At 42.9% G+C, this 21536-nt stretch overlaps 2 protein-coding genes across 5 annotated transcripts in view; one reads left to right on the forward strand and one right to left on the reverse strand.

The window, feature by feature from the left end:
- The window catches only part of RNF20 (ring finger protein 20), a 40058-nt gene extending 38491 nt beyond the window's left edge, over positions 1 to 1567 (forward strand). For all 4 annotated transcript variants that reach the window (XM_077140573.1, XM_077140591.1, XM_077140583.1 and 1 more), the window contains one exon: positions 474 to 1567. In XM_077140573.1, coding sequence (XP_076996688.1) covers positions 474 to 650 — 177 coding nt within the window. In that variant the 3' untranslated portion in view covers positions 651 to 1567. The remainder of the gene's footprint in view (positions 1 to 473) is intronic.
- A 7460-nt stretch (positions 1568 to 9027) lies between these two features.
- The window catches only part of GRIN3A (glutamate ionotropic receptor NMDA type subunit 3A), a 165745-nt gene continuing 153236 nt past the window's right edge, over positions 9028 to 21536 (reverse strand). Inside the window, exon 9 of the mRNA XM_077140632.1 lies at positions 9028 to 11605. Within this exon, the coding sequence (XP_076996747.1) occupies positions 11266 to 11605 (340 nt within the window). The 3' untranslated portion in view covers positions 9028 to 11265. The remainder of the gene's footprint in view (positions 11606 to 21536) is intronic.

Raw genomic sequence — 21536 nt, forward strand, 5'->3', positions numbered from 1 at the left:
GTAAGGTCTGCTAGCTTTCTCTTCATGTTCCTTCAAAGGTTTCCCTGGGGTATTATCCGTTCTGTTGGCTCTAAGGCTTCTTTCTTTAGGCTCTGTCATTTCTGACCCTCTCCAAAATGCTTTCTCTTTTAAAGGATTCCAATAAATTAATCAAGACCCACCTGTAATGGTGGAGTCACATCTCCATCTAATCAAAAGTTAATACCCACAATTGGGCACACCACATCTCCATGGAGTTAATCTAATCAAAAGATTCCAACCTACCGTGTTGAATCAGGATTAAGAGAAATGGCTGCCCTCACGAGATTGGATCAGGATTAAAATATGGCTTTTCTAGGGTACATAATAGATTCAGACCAGCACACTTGTCTCAGAGCTTGGTGGGTTTGGTGTCTTTGTTTTGTTTATATGTCAAAGCTATTTGGATCATATATGTTTATGATTGCTCAGACCCTGGCCTCTTTCTCTTTTAGGCCCGCCTGACCTGCCCATGTTGCAACATGCGTAAAAAGGATGCTGTGCTGACCAAGTGTTTTCATGTTTTCTGCTTTGAGTGTGTGAAGACACGCTATGACACCCGCCAACGCAAATGTCCCAAGTGCAATGCTGCTTTTGGGGCCAATGATTTCCACCGTATCTACATTGGCTGATCCAAGTCAGGAAAAGAAGAGAGGCTGATGAGACAGGCACTTATTCATTGACCACCAAACCTCTACCTCTTCTCTCCCTGACTCACCTGAAAAGTAGTTTGTTTGTCATCCCCCTTTCCTGCACAGACCTCATGTCCACGTTCTCCTTTTTAATAACTAGATTTGGGGAAAGGACTGGTAAATGTAAGTTTAAGTTTTAGGATGAATTAGCAACCAACAGCTTTGTCTTCCCTACAAGCTTTATTTTTTCCTGCTCTTAGACTTTTCACCATTTTCTTTTTCAAGCCCACTAAGATATAATCCTGGATTGTCCTTTCCTCCTGAAGAAGACAAGTTGTTGTTTTTTTGACTTGGAGAAGGGAACAAAGAAGAGTGGAAACACATGGCTTTTGATGGGGGGTGATAGGGGGAGATCTTTTAGAAATAAGCTGTCTATGGGCACAAACTTTTCTTGATTTGGGTAGTAAACTTTTTATAAACTTAGACTATAAAATGATGTAATTGTGCTACTCTTTCCTGGATGGTTTAAGGCTTCAATGAAATTATGTCCAGGATAATTTTCCATTCATTAGCAAAGTGACTTTAAGGTCAGCTGGCTTTTTTGTTAAAGTTATTTAAGTTTTGAATGTTCAGCTAATTAAATTTCTTGAAGCCAGAATAGTTTCAAATTATATAGCCCCTTTTATCTTCTAATGAAATCAAGACTGTAGAGGATGGGGCTTAGGACTGAGACAATGAAGAAAATCGTCTGATTTCTTTGGAACGTGGTATATAGAGAGGCCTTGGTGAGCTATGAATTATTCTCAACCTCCTCCCCACAGTGGGTGCCGTGAGTCCCTATTTCCCAGAAGATTCTCTGAAATGTTTCTTTAGGACTTTTTATTCCATAAGCTTCAATTAAAGCAGGATTCAGTTTGCCTTTGTGTTTGTGGTTTTTCTTTGAAACTTTTGGCTTTGTTATTATCAGTTGATTTTATACCTGCCGTTTTAGACTTGAATTCTCTTGAACAAAAATAATAAGCTTAGTGTATGAGATCAGCTGTGTTTAAACTGTGTAGTTCTTTGATTAATTGAAGTGCTTTTCCCTCAGTCTGTTCTGAGGAGAGATTATGCCTAAAAGATGACAGTTTACTCAGTTTTCTTCCATAGGCTGTTATGGGTATAAGAGATAATGATGATTTGTTTTCTAGGGATTATAAGTGCTTCCTGGACTTCAGGTTGAGAATTATTGAATTTCAATTTTGATAACAACCTGTAAACCAGGTTGTTCTTATTCATCATCTGCCCTTCAAGATAGGTAGAGGCAAATCCCATATCCTTTTGTGGTCTACCTGTTGTCAGCAGGATCTGTGATGAAGTCTGCAGTCATGTGGTATGGATTAAGAAATAGGTCTAATTGGGGAATCTTACAAGGCACAGAGGTCATAATTCCTTTAATAAATACACACACACACACACACACACACACACACGGCCCTGCTTGGGTCAGACTCTCCAGGCACAGAGGTCATAGTTCCTTTAATAAATACACACACACACACACACACACACACACACACGGCCCTGCTTGGGTCAGACTCTCCTGCTGGGCACACCTTGGGTTTGCATTCTAGTGGTGGGCTGAGAGGACACACACACACACACACAGACACACACGGCCCTGCTTGGGTCAGACTCTCCAGGCACAGAGGTCATAGTTCCTTTAATAAATACACACACACACACACACACACACACACACATACACACACACACGGCCCTGCTTGGGTCAGACTCTCCTGCTGGGCACACCTTGGGTTTGCATTCTAGTGGTGGGCTGAGAGGACACTTCCTGCTTAGTGCCCTCTCTTCTTACGGGCAAATGTGAGCATTATTTGGCTTGTTGAGAAGAGAGGGACCAATGGTTCTACTTGGGCGGCAGATTATTTGAGTTGGGATACAGGCTGTTTCTGAGAGTTGGCTGGGAAACCCAACACCAGGGCATCATAGGGCATGGGAAGTGCTGTGGAAGAAAATACTAATCCCATAAGAAACTGGATATAGGACATGCTCCTCCAGATGCGAATAGCAAGTTAGCAGTCCCATCTAGCCTGAGCTCCAGGCAACCCAGGAGAGTTTGATTTTGGGGTAGGCCCAGTTCTCTCACTACAGAAGAGGTGAATGAATGGGCTTCAGGAATGCCACTGAGTTGTGTACCAATTTTTATTCTATTTTGTTTATTTTTTTGCATGGGCAGGCACTGGGAATTGAACCCTGGTCTCCGGCATTGTATACCGATTTTATGTTGTGATGTCATCTCTATTAATGCTGATTTCAAAGGTTATTGTAGAAGCAATGGAGGATTCTCATTTCTTATTTAACATTTTTTCATGTCTTCCTAGGACAGCCTCTTTGTTTTTTTATTTTTTAAAAGCTTTCTCTTTGTTATCTTATAAATATTACAGAGACTTTGAGCAAAATCACGGCTCATGTTCTAAGGCCTGCATCTTAACTGTACAACTTGTCTGTTTACTGGCTCTTAATCATAATCCCATCCCTGTGGATGTTAACCTGTTGTAAACAGGATCTCGGAAAGATGTTATTTTTAGTTAAGATGTAGTCCAAGTGAATGAGGGTAAATCTTAATCCAGATTACTGGAGGCTTTAGAAAAAGAAGAAACCATAAGTTATAGAAGTCCATACAGGAAGAAGCCAGACCAGAAGATCAAATGCAAGCCAAAAACCCCTAAGGATTGTGGGAAGCCAACACCAGAAGGCAACAGATTCTGGGGTGAAAGCAAGTCTTGACAATACCTTGAGTTTAGATTTAAACCTACAAACTGTGATCCAATAAATTCCTGTTACTAAGCCAACCCATCATGGCTGGTATTTGTCATAGCTGTCTGGCAAACTAAGACACTATTATAGGGATCGTTTTCAGAGGTGTTGGTCTGTTTGTGCTAACTATTGAATTCTTACATTAACTTCTATTGGGAAGTGTTTTCTTATTCTCTTACTCTCTCTCCAGAGTTGTCCTTGGCCTTAGAAGGCAAGAACTTTGTGCATAGCACCGTTATTTAATATTGTGGGGATTCATGGGAAGATTCTGGTCAATAAAACACTAATCACCTGCCTTTTAAATTTATTGGGTGGTGATGCTTAGTTCTTACAGGAAACTACATGCTGCGCTCATCTAATTCCTATGTCATGTGCTGGGGTAGGATGCTTTTTAATATTTGCTCCTCAAGGGTTTTCCTGAGGACAGTCAACTGACTGATAAACCCAGGTACCAGTAGATCTGCGGGGAAATCTTGAATAGTTCTCATCACAATAGCCTTCCTGTTTTATGATAAGGCAGCTACACTGAAAATGACAATAGAATAATAGTATCCCCTGGCAGGGGAATATTTCAAAATCTGAATCTGTGATTGTCCCATCTCAAAGGAAAATTTAGCTTTACCATCTAGAGACTTCAGCTTAAGTGTGGTCTTATTTATAGCATCCTTCAAAATTACTAAAATTAGGATAAGGATGGGATATGTTTTAATCTAATTCCCAATATCCAGCATAGGGCCTGCCACACTTCAGTAGAGGTTTGTGTGGTTAAGTCAATGGCAGCTCTAGGCTGTAGCAGTCACATCCTAGAGGTCTTGTTTATTGGATCAATGTGTGAATTCAAACCTTATCTTTTTTTCTTTTTCCTTTTCCTGAATGGAAACAACTTCTCACACATTGGAGTAACTCTTCAAATTTGGATTATCCTAAAATATTTGACTATTTTTAGATTTCTTTGGTGTTGAAAACCAAAGGGGTTGCTATGAATTCTAAAACTAACACCTCTGTTACACTGACAGCATGGATTCTCTTATTGTAGTTTAGCCTGGTTTTTTTTGAGGGATGTTGTAGACAAAAATGGAACCCTAGTATATTCACGTTAACCTAATGATATGATCTGAATATTTTAAGATACCGACATTTGCAGAGGAGAATAATTTGCCAGGTAAAATATGAGAGCCAAAAGGGAGCTCAGATCATGTTCTTATTTTAGAGATAAGGTTCCATGGTCATGCAATTCAGCTGCAGAATCGAGAGGCGATGATGAGACCTGCACTGTTCTGCTAATCTGAGTGGAGACCTGCACTTGACAGCGTGGTTGTCACCAGGAAGTTCAGAAATGATAATGTCTGCTGAGCTTTGTCAAGGTCTGTGCTGGTTATCTGTTGTATACCCCAGGAAAGACTTCTTCTAATCCATTGTTGTGGATGGGACCATTTGATTATAGATTGTTTTCATGGCGATGTGACCCACCCAATTCAAGGTGAAGTCCTTTATGAGATAAAGTTAAGGGACAGAGAGGAGAGATGAAACCACGTGAAGAATACATAGGGAAAGAAATGTCCGGGAGACACTAACAGAATACCCACAGATGTTCAGAGAGGAAATTTGAAAGACATTTTGAAGAGAGCCATTGAAATCAGAACTCAGGGAAGAAGGACCAGCAGACATAGCCATATGCCTTCCCATATGACAGAGGAACCCCGGATGCCATTGGCCTTTCTTCAGTGACAATATGGTCTTGTTGATGCCTTAATTTGGACATTTCCGTGGCCTTAGAATTGTAACTTGTAACTTAATAAATCCACATTGTTGAAAGTGAACCCATTTCTGGATCTCAGCAGCTTTAGCAAACTGAAACAGTTCGGAAAACTTACATAAACCTAGCACATTTATCTTGATAATTCTGATTTAAGTAGGAGAACTTTCCTAGGCCCAGATGAGAATGGAGAGTTTCTGTAGCACCCTCTTACAGGGCAGAACTGAAAAAAAGGGACCCCTGCCTTCTCCCTGCATACCCCCTTCTATTTGGTAAGCATGTTTCTCATGGAGTCTGACTCACCTGAGTATGGCCTTAATTCTTACTAAAAGTTGCTAAACTTTTATATATTTCAGTTTCTTTCTATAAAACAGCAATAACTACCTCCTAGGATTGTATTGGGAATTAAACAACTCAACATATGCAAAATAGGGTGTGGTAACTATCAAATGCTCAAACTATTACCTTTGAAAGTCAAGTTACTTGCCCAGAGTCTACAAAGGAAATGATTTTTCTTCCTCTACATTTTCTCCTTATTTCTAGGAAAAAAATATGACTTAACACCCTCCCTGTAATCCACATATATTTGTCTATGTTTGTTTTCTGATCTACCTGCACTAGTTTAATGATATCATGAGAAATCATTCCAGAACATCAAGGATTTAACATTATCTGTCCACAGTCCTACAAACAAAATACATGTGAATGATAGCTAGTCCCAGTTTGTGATGTGGCTCCTAATCTTTTACTATATCCTTCCTCAGTTTAAAACTTTTTAATGTGTCCTGTTGTCTTCAGGATACAAATCTAAACAAGGACAGAGATCTTGCTTCTGTTTTTCTCATTCCAGTCCTTATAGCTGGCCACCCACATGTGTGCTTTGTGTTTCTGTCATATTTACTATTCTAAGTTCCCAAATTCCTTAATTGCTATGATTTCCAACTCTGGAACTTTGCATGTGTTGTTTCTTTTACTTGGAAGACCTGTTACTTTCTAACGAATCTCTCTACCCTCAACTACACACACACACAAAGTTGAGCACCACCTTTGCTCCTAAAGTATTGATGTGCATCTCTTTATCAAAGTACATATCACATTGTGTTACCAGTTCCCCTTTCTGTGTCCCCCACCTATACTGAGCTCCATTGGATCAGAATCTCTTCCTTTTGTCTTTCCATCTCTGGAACCTGACTCAAAACAGGAATCTGTTAAATGAAGCAATAAATGATACAGAATATGTTTGGGTAAGTTTGCAATTTAATGAAGTTGTACTGGCTTTAAGTTTTGGTGAGATTTGGTCATATTCCAAAAGAATGAGCGTGAAGAATGCATCAGGCTAGCAGTTTCAGAAAGGGAAGTTTGCCAGCAGCTGAAACTGTGGACTGTCAGAAATTGCAAGATGCTCGAGGCTGCACACTGCTGAGTGACTCCCAACTGTTTGCACCAAGTTCTTGGCTGTGCTAGAAGGCAGAAGGAAATGCTGAAGCATTCTTTCTGTGAGACTTTGGAACTACAGCACTGAGCTAAATGGACCCGTAGGTCAATTACCATATCAGCTTCCCTCTCTGTTCTGTGGGGCTGGAGGCCAGGCTGAGGCATATATGGGAGGCAATAAGGTTAAAAGGAAGTTGTAAGGCAATGGTCTGAATTCTGATAGTAAAGTATAGATGTTCTGGAATTGCATTACCTGAATACAAATCTCTGCAGCTACTCTTATAACCTTGAGCAAGTTATGTAATTTCTTTGACCTGTAAACTAGAGATAAGGATAGTACCTATTTCATGGAGGTTGTTATGAAGATTGAATGAACGTCAGCTATTATAGTATTGCTAATTTTCAGAGTGTGAAAAAGTTGGATTGTGAGATTAGAAACCATGTTTCTAATCGTAATCTAATCTTCTAATCGTAAGATTAGAAACCATGCCCATCTTGCTCACTGTTGTGTCCCCAGAACTTGGCATATAAATAGAAGGTACTTAGCAAATACTCATTGAATCACTAAATGCCAATGGTCAAGGTAGAGGTTTCCAGTGATCTCTTAATAATGTGCCTTTTCCTACACCATCTACCTTAGATTAAGCCATTTCAATTCTACTTTTTCATACCTGAACCCTGAGTTTTCTCAGGATATCTTGTGCCACTTCTTTGGACCATAACAAGGAAACCAGCATAATCAGAGCATCAAGGCGCTCTCCTGTGAGGAAGGGGCTGGGACCATGCCAACATTTGAGTCCCCATAGACAATGCCAACAGGACACCCAAACGTGAAGTTCTATCTGAACATTTATTCCACAGTCATAGAAACTGGAGATGGAAAAGACCTGAGGACATCTAGTCCATCCACATGGATGTACAAGAAAAGTGGCTGGAGCAAAACAGCCCATTCACTTCATGCTCACAAGACAGGATTTCAGTTCTTCCTGGAGCAGAGCGATTGCAAACACATTAAAATGAAGACACGATGCAAACACTTCACAAACCTTAAGAAAATACATCTAAGTAAGTTATTGTCATGAAACGATTGGTAACTAAACTTAAAAAAAAATAGGGAATCCCAGATAGGATGGATGGTTTACGTGGGTGGAGAAAGGAATAACTTAACAGTGCTGATAGTGAAGTGGTTTTGATGACCATAAAATAATGTCTTCCAAACAGTGGCTGGATTTTCTTGTTTGCCTATCCAAAAGCATGAGTTAGGAGAAAGAGAGGCTCTAAAGTAGTTTCTTTTCCTTTCATTCTTTATCCCCAACAAGGAAGTGCTTACTTTCTCCAAGGTTCTAGTAGACCCAGCACCGATGCTGAGAAGTCTATTACCAAGATGGTAGAGATCTTTTGCTTGATGGTTGCTCCACTTACCACCTCTCTGCTGAGAATGGAAGCAATGGCTCCTACCCAGGTCTGTGCCACAGCAAGATTCATGAACAATAGAGCGGTATCTCCAGGCACATTATGGACCTCATCTGATTGGGTCCCTGTGGCTGCCTTACTTGTTTGTCCTTGTCATTCTTCCAACTTGTCTTCAATTGTTTTAGGAAGGAATCCTTTCTCTCCTCTCATGGTATATACACCCTGGGCCCTCATCATGGTTATTTACAGGAATCAAGTAGCTGGACCTGTTTCAACTTGCCCAGAACAGGAAGCTGGAGAGTGTGATACACTCAGGCTGTTATGTTCCATGTTTTCCGGCACCAGAGCTTGGAAAAGAATCAAGGCCTTCCTTAATTTTTCCTTGATTGAGGAGCCCTCAAGAGGAGGCAAGGTAGCATGCCTTATCTCTTCCTTCTTTACCAAAAGACCACCCTTCACCTGAAGGCTACTGATCTTTGTGTTTTCTGAGCCTGAGGGGAGTTGAGAGAGTAGAATGGGAGCAGAACAGAAATGGGAGATTTTCAACAGACCATCATTTCATGAAATCTTTTTACAGACACAACATACTGTTTCACAAATTGCAAAACACTGTTCAATCACGACCAATAAAAATAACCACTGCTACTTCACATGAAGACTGCTTCATTTTACCATGAGCAATTACGGTTTGTTTTCTCTTTTACCCGGAACATGGAGGCATCTTAAGCAGTGTTGATGGCAGAATGTCTGCTTTCAGTCCCTGCTGCTGTGTGATGCATCCTGGCCACAATTCTGGCCAAGCATCACCTCGGAAGATCCTGGAGCAACCGTGCACTGCTTGTGTGCTTTGTGGCCAGGCAGGAGGGCACTCTGTCAAGTGATCACCACTGCTTAGAATGCCTTGTAGAGAAGCTGAAGGAAAACCCGATATACAAAAATCCAAACTTACAAAACAGATACATGAAGGGATAGTTAATTGCATTACAAAAGGATTCTTTACAAAAGAATTCACATCTGGGTTCCCTTATAGCTCACTTCTTACACACAGTCAGAATATGATTTGAGTTATAAAAATGTCCATGTCCAACTTTGCAGGAGCATGGCTGCTATGAGAATTGAGGTACACCTGTACAGCCTTGGGGTTTGGGGGTATGCAGGACATGGTGGGAGCATCTCTACAGCATCCTTGGCTGTTGCCCATGGGCGGGGATGGCTAAGAGGCATCATATTCCAAAGGCAGTTGCAAACCTACTTCTGGGCCTGAAGTGAGAACATGGGGAGACAGGGTGTTGCAAAGCAGAATTGTCCCTTTGTTTCCAGGGCTCATCTCTTCTCTCATTGTTGAACTGTTTCATCTGTGAGGTTGATGAAGTCCAACTTTAGAGCCCCCTCACCGTTCTTTTCAGAACTTGCCTCCTTCTCATACCATTCATGAATTGCTAAGGTGCTCTCTCAATACAACTTAAACTGCTGTCTTTCTCAAGACTGGGTAGCCCTGGGTGCAGGGATTGTATCCAAAGGTAAGGGAGAAATTTTGTGACAGAGGCACCTTTCTAGTGACATGCAGCTGCCATAGAGCACTGCGCTGAGCATAGCACTGGAGCTCAATCTGTAGGAATAGATTGGAGTGGAGTGAAGAGTACTGAAAAGATAAAGCAAGTAACTTATAAACAAGGAAGTCTAAGCCGAAATGGTGTGGGAGTTGAGTGAAGTGAAAGGTGTACCAGCAGGTGTGTGCTGGAGTTAAAACTCTCAAAATGGCCGAACATGTGTCAGTCACCCAGCTGTGTTGGTTAACAGTGGATTTCTTGGCTCACCCCCAGATGCCATCGTATAATCTCTGGGAAAGGGACCCTGCAATAGTGTGTTGATATGCTCCCTAGGTGATCTATACTAACATTTGGAAACTGAAGGTCTAGATCTCTGAAGCCCTTTCCCTTTTTGCCTGTCCCATCAGTTGGAAAGGGGCATCTCCATAGAAGGGGAAGCTGGGTTACTTATATTATTTTTGGAAGGCATTAGAAGGGGCTTGGAGAATAATTAGAGGGACACAACCTGTTCACAGCACCCCAGTGAGGAATGGGCATGAGGGTGGTATTTTGATTAGGTAATTACCAAAAGACATGAAGATCATAGGGCAGATTCCTGAATGTTGGTGCACATGATATTCACAGGCTCGAGATTCACCTTTGGGTTCCTCTGGCTAATAGATAGGTGAGTGCTGATTTGAAATGGCCTAAAACATGGTTTGCAGAGTATTTCCACCGAACCCATGGTGCCTGTTCACATAGGCTGCTACAGGCAGTAAGCACTGCTATTCCAGTTTCATCCTAAGGCCAAATCCTTGCTTTTCTTTTTTGCCCTCTTTCTTTTCCTTTATAAAAGGCACATACTACAGTGGAGATGCTTAATTAGATCAGAAGTGCAGTCCTATTCATTCCTTAGCCAAATTGCCTTTCTGGCCCTGAGCTTTTGTTCTAAAAACATAACCTGCATTTTTAATGCCTCTTCTGACCATCCTTTGTTCTTGCCCACCACCTCCAGGTCCCCTTTCCCAGGGGTGTGTAAACATATTCCTGCTAAATGTTAATCAGAATGGCGATGGAGACAGCAGAAGCTTATTTTACCTGATCCACTCAACCCTGGGCCTTCCATAACACTCAGGAGCTTAGTTAATTTTATAAGTGCTGTGGGACCTCCATCCAAAATTTCTCCAGCTTTTACCCTGCCCCCCCCACTCAGAATGTAGCAACCAACCTAGATTGGGGAGTGGTAGCAACAGCTATAACCCTGCACAGTCCTGTTCTATACTGAGATTAAAGCCAGCAGCCCAGTAACAGACAGGTTTGAGTGGTGATTTTTCTCTCCTGTTGTTGCTAGTGCAGAGAAAGGGCTAACTACTGCTGTGGCACCTGGTGAAAAGGTTAACAGAAGCTGGGGTTGCCTGGTTCTTCACGGATCCCTTACACTGGGGGAAATCCTGACGCAGGTGAGATTCCTCCTCTGAAAGTAACTCTCACCTTGGAGACTGAGAGAGCGAACCTGGGAAGAGCTGCTGCTGCCTTCCACCGGACCTCCAAAGTGACCTAGCCCCCAGCTTCCCCAGGCGTCTGTCGGTGGTTACAAAAGAGCATTGTAAAGTGTCTCCAGGGCTCCGAAGGATCTCAGGAACTGCGAATGGAGCTGCATAAGCCCCTAGGACTCGTGAGTCCGGTTTGTCCTTTGATACTCTTCCAGCTCCGTCTTCCTGCTCACAGCCAGTTGCAGCTCCTGACGGATCACCTGGATCTGCTTCTCGAGCTCTGAGAGTTCCTGCATCACTGAGTTCCGGGCCATGTTTAGGGGGTCTGCCTTCCCATTGGTGGCCAGGGAGGCCAGGAGCTCCCTTCTCCTTGGAGGGAGAGGGATGTCCTGGAGGGTCCCGATGCCCAGCTGGCTCTGTCCTCCCTCCTCACTCAAGATGTATTTCCGCCGGTTGTCCTGACTCGGGTACGAAGTATTCCACACGGACAGCTGGCGCAGCCCCACATTGGACCTAGGACAGAGAGACACTTCAGCTTGACCTTTCATTCACAGAAATGAAATTCATAGAAATAGACAATAGAAACCAACAAAAGCTTTTTCAAGGGAAATTCAAGTCTTTACGCTTCTTTGAAAAGGGAATGGGTGTATCATCAGAAGACCTCGGGGAACAGAGAGGGGCATATTGTGAAGAACCTTAAATGCCTTTTTTATTCCCTTCGTTTGGGTGAGGCTCAGAAAGTAGCCTGGCCTTAAGACATTCTATGGCCATAAAGATGGTGCTTTCATAAAAGTGAAATTCTGTTTATTCAGCGCCTGGTGATAGACATTATAATGTGGCTCATGCTTCGTTTACAGGACCACCCTGATGCTTGTCACTTGATTGAGGGGAGAATAAAAGCATATAAGCAGCAAGTTTCAGCAAAAAGTTTCCCATTATAGAGATGACTTTATGTGGATTGAGAATGATAGGTCAGGTGTGCGGCTTAAAAAATATGCCAAGAAAGCCCTCAAGATCTTTCTGGGATAATGAAAGCCAGATAGAAACTGATTTACAATCCTCTTTCAGCCTCACATTGCACCACCTACCACCACTGCAGGGAGATGGCTGAAGCCAGCAAGAGAGACATTGCTATATAGGCACGGGAGAAGGGTGAGCCTGTGTCTGAAATACACTTTGACAGTTACATGCAATGAGAAGAATTTCTTGCTACAAAAACACATTAGAGCCCGAAGCGGTATAGCTGCTGATTTCTTCTAGTTTCATTAAAGGAGAAGGAGGAAGAGGAGTTTGACAGCTTTTGCAATGGACCACAGGGCAAAACAAAATAAACTGCCCTATTAAGTCCTTGTGTTTTGGTTCCCATCCATGTAGCTGAATCAGGACTTTATTCCCAGGTGTTTGCTCTTACTTGTGAGGAGGAGGAGGGGAGGGAGGAGCAGTGTGTGTGTGTGTGGGGGGGGGGCGGGGGCGGGTAAATAAAGTCTTGATTCAGTTACAAGGATGGGAAACACAAGGACTCAGAGGGCAATTCATTTTGTTTTGCCCAGTGGTCATTTGTAAAAGTGGGCATAATCCTCTGCTCTGCCTCTTTTATCCTGACCCCCTGCAGCGTGGCTTAGCAGTGCATCCCCTTCCCCTTGAATTTAGTTGGTCCGATGACTTGTTTTGGATAGCATGTGGCAAAAGTGGCAGGATGGCAGCTCTAAGCCCAGGCTTTTAAGAAATGTGGACACGTCCACTCTTTCTGGGAACCCTGCTGCTGCGATGTGAACAAGTGCAGACTAGCCTGCCGGATGAAGACAGATCATGTGAAGAGAGTTCGCTGTCTTCCCAGCATCATAGACCAGCAAGCCCCATCCTTAGCCATTTCCTCTACTCCTCCCCTCAGGCTGCAGACATCTGAGCCAACCTAGGAACAGTCAAGCCTGGTTCAGATCAGCATACCTCCTTGCTGACCCAGAGATAATAGCCAACCTTGTTATTATTTAAAATATTACGTACTGTGCTGATTTCTTACACAGCAAAAATGAACAGATATATGCCCCAAACCATTAAAACATAAAAACCCACTCCAAAGCACCCTGCTGTTCTTTCACATTTCTCAGAATGTAAGTTTCACATACGCCAGCAGGGTACGCCACAGCTCAGTTTTCACGTAACCTGTGCTGGGTAAAAGTTCTACCAGGAACCTGCTCATAGCATCACTGGCTGTAGACCTGTGAGAGGGAAGATGCACTCATAATTTTCCTCCCAGCCTGACCATTCCTTTAATTTTTCTTTAAAGACTTTTTCTACAGAGTTTCCACAGTTTCAAAAGTCTTGTCTGTGATGTGCATTATATGGTTGTCAATTTCTGAGTGTCTTGGGGTGAGAGGAAAAGGAACAGGGAGGGCATGTTATTGGGAATTCAGTGGGGTAAAGGATAGAAACCCAAAATTACATGAAATCATACGATGACTACAACCAAGGACTATATAAATATACTGTTCCTGCAATGTGTCCTCCTTTTCTCTACAAAATAAAAATAGAGCAATAGCTGCTCTTATACTGTGGCCCCCAAATTCTCCAAGGCTTTTCTCAAAATCAAACTCTAGTAATTCATTCATTTATCCTTTTATTCATTCAATACATATGGAGCACAGAGGAGAGGTGCCAAGTTTCAGCAGACATGGGCATTTTCATAGATATTTTTCCAGAGACAGAGAGAGAGACAGAGAGAGAGAGAGAGAGAGAGAGAGAGAGAGAGAGAGAGAGTGTTAGTTCAAACCAACAGATACTGTAGAATGAGTTATAAGGTGGGGAACCTGGGGGTAGAGCAACTACGCATTTTCCTGGACTGCCAAGACAGACACAATGAGCAGGTATGTACACATAAGCCAGTTTGGTTTCTCCAGAGCTTTGAATGTCTATCTGGGAATATGGACGGGTATGCAAAAGTCTTTACTCCATGACAAACTTCAGATGGAATGCAAAATGACAGAGGCTGAATGTCTAATTTGAATGAATGAGTGTGTTATACTACTGGCCTCAATAATTTTTAAGTTGTGACTTATATTAAAGAATTTCTCAGCCTTAGAGTGATTCCCCTATGTACAAACAGTGAGTGAGGTATATTTAATACTAAAACCAAGCAACCCTATTAACACTGAGGTTCAATACTCTGCTGGACCATTCAAAGGAGAGATGAGAGTGGTTGGCTCCCAAACCATTGTGTTTGATGGGTTACAGGTGTTGGGGATGTCATGGTCAGGTTCATGTGTCAATTTGGCCAGGTGGTGGTGCCCTGTTTGGTCAGGCAAGTGCTGGCCTGTGTGCTGCTAGGAGGACATTTCATGGATTTAAATCATGATCACGTTGGCTGCATTAACAGCTGATTGCATTTGTAATCAGCTAAGAGGAGTGTCTTCTCTAATGAGTGAGGTTTAATCTAATTACTGAAGGCTTTTAAGGAAGATTCAAAAGAGAGAGTCACTCTTACTGCTTCAGTCAGCCAGCCTCTCTGAGAGTTCCTTGAGAAACTTCATTGGAGCTGGCAGCTCGCAGCCTGCCCTATAGACCTTGGACTGTACATCCCCATGATTACGAGAGACACTTTTATAAATTTTTAATTTACAGATATCTCCAGTTGCTTCTGTTTCTCTAGAGAACCCTAGCTAATGCAGTTTGGTACCTGGAGTGGTTCTTAAGAACCAGAATCTTAAAAAGGGTTTTTATGACTGGTTTTCTAGTCTGACTGGACACAAAGGCACTAAGGACTCTGTTTCCCATAATCAGAATGATACTGCTAATCCATGGGGGTGAGCGGGCAAAAGAAATAATCAAAATATCACCACTGGATTCTTCTAATGCTTTGCTTACATGAAGCCAGCCTCTGGGGGATAATGTTTTTGACAATTTAACAGAGTTTTGTGGAATTAGGAGGCATAGAGATGTTGGCTGGTTGTTGTTAGATATCTGTATTGATGAAGGAAAAGGATGAGTTGAAGGCTTCAAATGAGAAGCTTATGTGCTATTAACAGATGTAAATGTTTCTATGAGTGCCCTGAAGGAAAAATCTTTTTTCCTGTAGCCGCAGACTTGAGATCTCTAAAAATCAGACTTAGCGTCTCATTTTAGAGTAGCAACTTTACAACATAAACTGAAATCTCAATCTTGCATGGTGTCTGCCATTAAAGTGATGACATTGATTGGAAAGGAGTGGGACCCTGAAAAATGGGATGGCAACATACTGATTGATAATGATGGCAGTGGAGAGGTTGAACCTCTAGATCATTCTGAGTCTTTTCTAGATAACCCTGTAATAGTCTGCCCTGAGGACATAGTCACTTCACCTCCAGCCTGCCCTGAGGAGTTGGCCACCCAACCTCTACCTGAAGGGATTAACCCTAGAGTAATTAATCCTGTTTCACCAGATGAAACTGCAAATGAATGCTCTGAGGCAATTGGCTTGGAAGATACTTCTAATTCTTTTCATGGCCCACCCCCACCACCCTTCATTTCTTCCTAACCTATAACTAGACTAAGGTTCCAACAGGCCTCAAAAGGCGAGGTACATAGTGTCACCCATGAAGAGGTATGTTATACTCCAAAATAACTGCATGAGTTTTCCAATTTATATAGACAGAAATCAGGTGAATATGTGTGGCAATGGATTTTAATGGTGGGAGGAATATAAAGCTGGATCAGGCTGAATTTATGGATATGGGCCCACTAAGCAGAGATTCAATATTATAGCTTGAATAGTTAGAAAAGCATTAACAGTTTGCTTGTATGTTTGGCTGAAACATGGATCAAAAGGTAGCCAACATTAACTGAGGTTGAAATGCCAGAAATGCCAAGGTATAATGTAGATGAGGGGAGCCAATGGCTTAGAGAGATTGGAATCTTAGAGTGGATTTATCATGAAAAGCCTGGTCATATACCCCAGGACCTGTGAGAAATAAATTTGAGATTGGTTCCATCATTCCTGAAGAGCTCTGTAGTCACCCTTCTCTGTAGGTCAGATATTACTATAGGAACTGCTATCACTGAGCTGGAATCCTTAAACACAATGGGGATGACTGGATCCAGAATTGGCAGAAGCCAGGTGGCAGCACTTAATCGCCAAAGACAAGATGGACGTGGTTATCATAATGGACTGCAGACTCAAAGCAGGAGTCAAAATAATCTGACTCACAGAGACTTGTGGCATTGGCTAGAAGATCATGGGGTACTTAGAAGTACAATAGATGGGCCGTTTACTAAATCCTTGTTTGAGCTGTATAAGCAAAAGAGTTCTAAGTCAAGTGAACAGAAGTTTAACTTGAATTACAAAAGCAGAGAGTAACGGCCCCTTAATCAGTTTCCAAATTTGAGACAGTTTATAGACCCAGAGCCACTTGAATGAAGGAGAGGGTCATGTCCCTTTGGGGGAGGACCCTGTTACACTGCCACAAATCTGTACTGTTAATCTTCCCACAAGCTTACCCCAAGGAGACCAATGGCCTTTTACCAGGGTAACTGTGTATTGGGGAAAAGGAAATGATCAGATATCCTGGGGATTATTAGACACTGGTCCAGAAATGAAATTAAATCCAGGGAACCCAAAATGTCACTCTGGTCCACCAGTCAGAGTGGGGGCTTATGGAGTTTTAGCTCAGGTCCATCTTACAGTGGGTCCAGTGGGTCCTTGGACTCCATTTTGGTCAATGGAGTTTTAGCTCAGGTCCATCTTAAAGTGGGCTAGTGGGTCCTTGGACCCATCCTGTAGTTATTTCCCTAGTTCCAGAATGCATAATTGGAATAGATCTACTGAGCAATTGGCAGAATCCCCACATTAGCTCTCTAACTTGTGGAGTGAGGGCTATTAGAGTAGGAAAGGCCAAGTGAAAGCCACTAGAACTGCCTCTATCTAGCAAAATAGTAAATTAGAAGCAATACCAGATTCCTGGAGGGACTGCAGAGATTAGTGCCACTCTTAAGGGCTTGAAGGATGCAGGGGTGGTGATTCTCACCACAACCCCAATGAACTCTTCTATTTGGCCTGTGCAGAAAACAGATAGGTCTTGGAGGACGACAGTGGATTATCGTAACCTCAACCAGGTGGTTACTCTAATTGCAGCTGCTGTTAGGATGTGGTATCATTGCTTGAACAAATCAGTACATCCCCTGGATATGCAGCTATTGATCTGGCAAATGCTTTTTTCTCAATAGCTGTTAGTAAGGACCGCCAGAAACAGTTTGCTTTCAGCTGGCAAGGTCAGCAACATACTTTCACTGTCCTAACTCAGGGGTATATCAACTCTCCAGCCCTATGTCATATTCTTGTCCACAGGGACCTTGATTGTTTCTCCCTCCCACAAGACATCACACTGGTCCATTACATTGATGATATCATGATGATTGGACCTAGTAAGCAAGAAGTAGCAACTACTCTAGACTTACCGGTAAGGCATTTACATGTAAGAGGATGGGAGATAAATCTAACAAAAATATAGGGGCCTTCCACCTCAGTGAAATTTCTAGGTGTCCAGTGATGTGGGGAATTTTGAGATATCCCTTCTAAGGTGAAGGATAAGTTGCTGCATCTGGCTCCACCTGTGACCAAAACAGAGGCACAATTTGTTGTTCTTTTTGGATTTTGGTGACAACATATTCCTCATTTGGGTGTGCTACTCCAGCCCATTTATCGAGTGACCAGTAAAGCAGCTAATTTTGAACAAGAGGAGGCTCTGAGCAAGAGGATGCTCTGTGACAGGTCCAGGCTGCTCTACAAGCTGCTCTGCCACTTGGACCATATGATCCAGCAGATCCAATGGTGCTGCGTGGTACCTTTGGCAGGCCCCTATAGGAGAATCACAATACTGACCCTGAGGATTTTGGAGCAAAGTCTTAGCATCTGCTGCAGATAACTACTCTCCTTTTGAGAAACAGCCTTTGGTCTGTTACTGGGCCTAAGTAGAGACTGAACACCTAACCATGGGCCACCAAGTTACTATAAGACTTGAGTTGCCTATCATGAGCTGGATGTTGTCTGATCCACTGAACCATAAAGTTGGGTGTGTGCAGCAGCATTCCATCATAAAATGGAAATGGTATATATGAAATAAGGCCAGAGCAGGTCCTGAAGGCACAGGTATGCCACATGAGGAAGTGGCGCAAATGCCCATGGTCTGCACTCCTGCTACATTACCTTTTCCTTCCCAGATAGAGCTATGGCCTCTTGGGGAGTTTCTTGCAGTGAAATGACTGAAGAAGAGAAAACTTGGGCCTGGTTAACAGATGGTTCTGCATGAAATGCAGGTACCACCAAAAGTGGACAGCTGCAGCATGACAACCCCTTTTCAGGATGTCATTGAAGGTTAGTGGTGAGGGGAAATCCTCCCAATGGTCAGAATTTCAAGTAGTGCACCTGTTTCTTCATTTTTCTTGGAAGGAGAACTGACCAGAGGTGTGTTTGTATACTGACTCATGGGCTGTTGCTAATGGTTTGGCTGGATGGTCAGGGACTTGGAAAGAGCATAATTGGAAAATCAGTGACAAAGAGGTCTGGGGAAGAAGTATGTGGATAGATCTTTATGAATGGGCTAAAAACATGAAGATATTTGTGTCCCATGTGAATGTGCAACAAAGGGTGACTTCAGCAGAGTTAGGTTTTAATAATCAAGTGGTTAAGATGACCCATTATGTGGATACCAGTCAGCCTCTTCCCCAGCAACTTATGTCATTGCCCAATGGTTCATGAACAAAGTGGTCATGGTGGTGGGGATGGAGGTTTTGCATGGGCTCAGTAACACGGACTTCTACTCACCAAGGCTGACCTGGCTGTAGCCACTGCTGAGTGCTCAATGTGCCAGCAGCAGAGACCCACACTCAGCCCAAAACATGGCACCATTCCCCGAGGTGATAAATCTCCTCCTTGGTGGAGGTTGATTACACTGGACCACTTCCATCATGGAAACAGCAGCAATTTTTTCTAACTGGAATAGACACATCCTCTGGATATGGGTTTGCTTTCCCTGCATGCAATGCTTCTGCAAAAACTACCATATGTGGGCTTACAGAATGCCTTATTCATCATCACAGTATTCCACACAGCATTGCTCCTGATCAAGGAACCCACTTCATAGCAAATGAAATGCAGGAATGGGCACATGCTCATGGAATTCTCTGGTCTTACCATGTTCCCCATCATCCAGAGGCAGCTGGATTGATAGAACGGTGGAATGGCCTTTTGAAAACTCAATTACGGTGCCAACTAGGTGGCAATATCAATCACCAGGGCTGGGGTAATGTTCTCAAGGAGGCTATGTATGCTCTGAATCAGCATCCACTGTTTGGGGCTGTTTCTCCCATAGCCAGGATCCATGGGCCCAGGAACCAAGGGGTGGAAATGGGAGTGGCACCACTCACTATTATCTCTCATGATCCACTAGGAAAATTTTTGCTTCCTGTACCTACAGTCTTGAGCTCTGGAGAGATTTAATGTGTTTGGAGAGATTTAATGTGTTTCTGGTTGTACATGGGACAGTTGAGTATTATTAGGTGAGGAAAAAATGTGTCTGTTATTGTTTTCTATTTAGAGATCAAGTATTGTTTAAGGTGATGTTTACAGCTGCCAAGTTGATAAGGGGTGGACTGTCATGGTCAGGTTCATGTATCAACTTGGCCAGGTGGTGGTACCTGGTTGTCTGGTCAGCAAGCACTGGCCTCTCTATTGCTATGAGGACATTTCATGGACTTAAAATCATGATCACATTGGCTACATCTACAGCTGATTGCATTTGTAATCAGCAAAGGGGACTGTCTTCTCCAGTGAGTGAGAAGACTTCTAATCACCAGAAGGCTTTTAAGGAGGATTCAGAAGAGAGTCACTCTTTCTGCTTCAGCCAGCCAGACTCTCTGAGAGTTCCTTGAGGGCTTTCATCAGAGCTGCCAGCTCACAACCTGCCCTACAGATCTTGGACTCTACATGCCCATGGTTATGTGAGACAATTTTATAATTTATGGATATCTCCTGCTGAGTCCGTTTCTCTAGAGAACCCTAGCTAAAACAGGGAGTATAGAGGTGGGTACAGGAATTGTGGCTCCAAGATGTGCCATAAGGGCATGTTATGCCTTAGCACCTTCTCAAAATAAGGGATTCAGAAAGGACCCACCAAGAGAAGTGGGTAAGTTGAGTGAAAGACACATTTGATTCTCAATTTCAATGAGAGAGGTGTGAACAGGAATTGCACCACAGCTGGACATGGTATTACTGGGCTCCCTGGTTTCTAGTATAACTGGAAAACAAATATTTTGTCATGAGATGCTGTCTTTGCTGCTGAAACATCTTCCCATGTTGGTCTGGTTTAAATTCTATATGAGAAATAATTATAGACAAAATATATGTAACTTTACATGGAACCGCTGTGACCTACTTAGTCTACAGCTTGTCATTAACAGAGCTGCAGTTGACACAGGAACACCACAGATTGAGAGGGCCGGGGTGTGTGCTCAAGCACCGGAAAGAGAGACTTAGAGCGATAATGGAAATGGTTCTGACAAGCTAGCTGCAAATAGGCGAGAAGAGGACTGCAGCAGTCCCAGAGGAGAGAAAAACAATGTAAGAAAATCATTGCTTCCCCTCCCTCACTCTTCTTCATATGAATGAGCAGTGTGAGTTTCAGATTTTGAAATTACTCAGAAAGCCAAACTTTGAGCTGAGGATAAGACACAGACAACAGAGTTGCTTAGAGGTGATGCCCAAAACTGAACCTGAGGGTATTTCAAAAAACCAGGAGGGCTGCTGGAAGCGGGAGCCAATCGAGCCCAGCCAGGAACGAGACCCAAATGTTTCTGACAGTAGTAGCTACCAGGAATGAGCAATAGGCATCCATAGACTCATAGTGAATGCATGACAATTTTCATGTCATCTAGGACTTGAATGTTTGTTACTCCCTGTATAGCAAAGAACTTAACCTTGCCTTAAAAGAGGGCTTCATGAAAGAGCATCCAGAGGAGAAGTCTCTAAATCCTTGAAGCAACATACCTGACAGGAGTGTCTTTGTTTGCCTGGGGGCTTGGGCTGTGCTACACAGTATCAATGTACTCTAGGGCAGGGCTTTGGATCAAGCAGCATCAGCTCAATCTCTGGAGCGGCTGGAGACTGACATCCATCACATGGGCAATCAACTGTGCCTACGTGATGGTACCCCAATAAAAACTCTGGACATGAAGTCTCAGATGAGCTTTCCTGGATGGCAGTCATCTGTGGGTACTGTCACACACAGACACAGGAGGGGTAACTGTTCACCTCCCCTTGGAGAGTGGACAACTGGAAGCTCCACATTTGGAAATTTCCTGGACTCTGTCCCATGTGTCTCTTCTCTTGGCTGATTTCAATCAGTATCCTCTCCCTGCAGTAAACTGTAAATGTGGATATAACAGTTTCCAGTGAGCTCTATGAGTCCTTCTAGTGAAC

The sequence above is a fragment of the Tamandua tetradactyla genome, chromosome 2 (assembly GCF_023851605.1).
Source record: "Tamandua tetradactyla isolate mTamTet1 chromosome 2, mTamTet1.pri, whole genome shotgun sequence".
Taxonomy (NCBI): domain Eukaryota; kingdom Metazoa; phylum Chordata; class Mammalia; order Pilosa; family Myrmecophagidae; genus Tamandua; species Tamandua tetradactyla.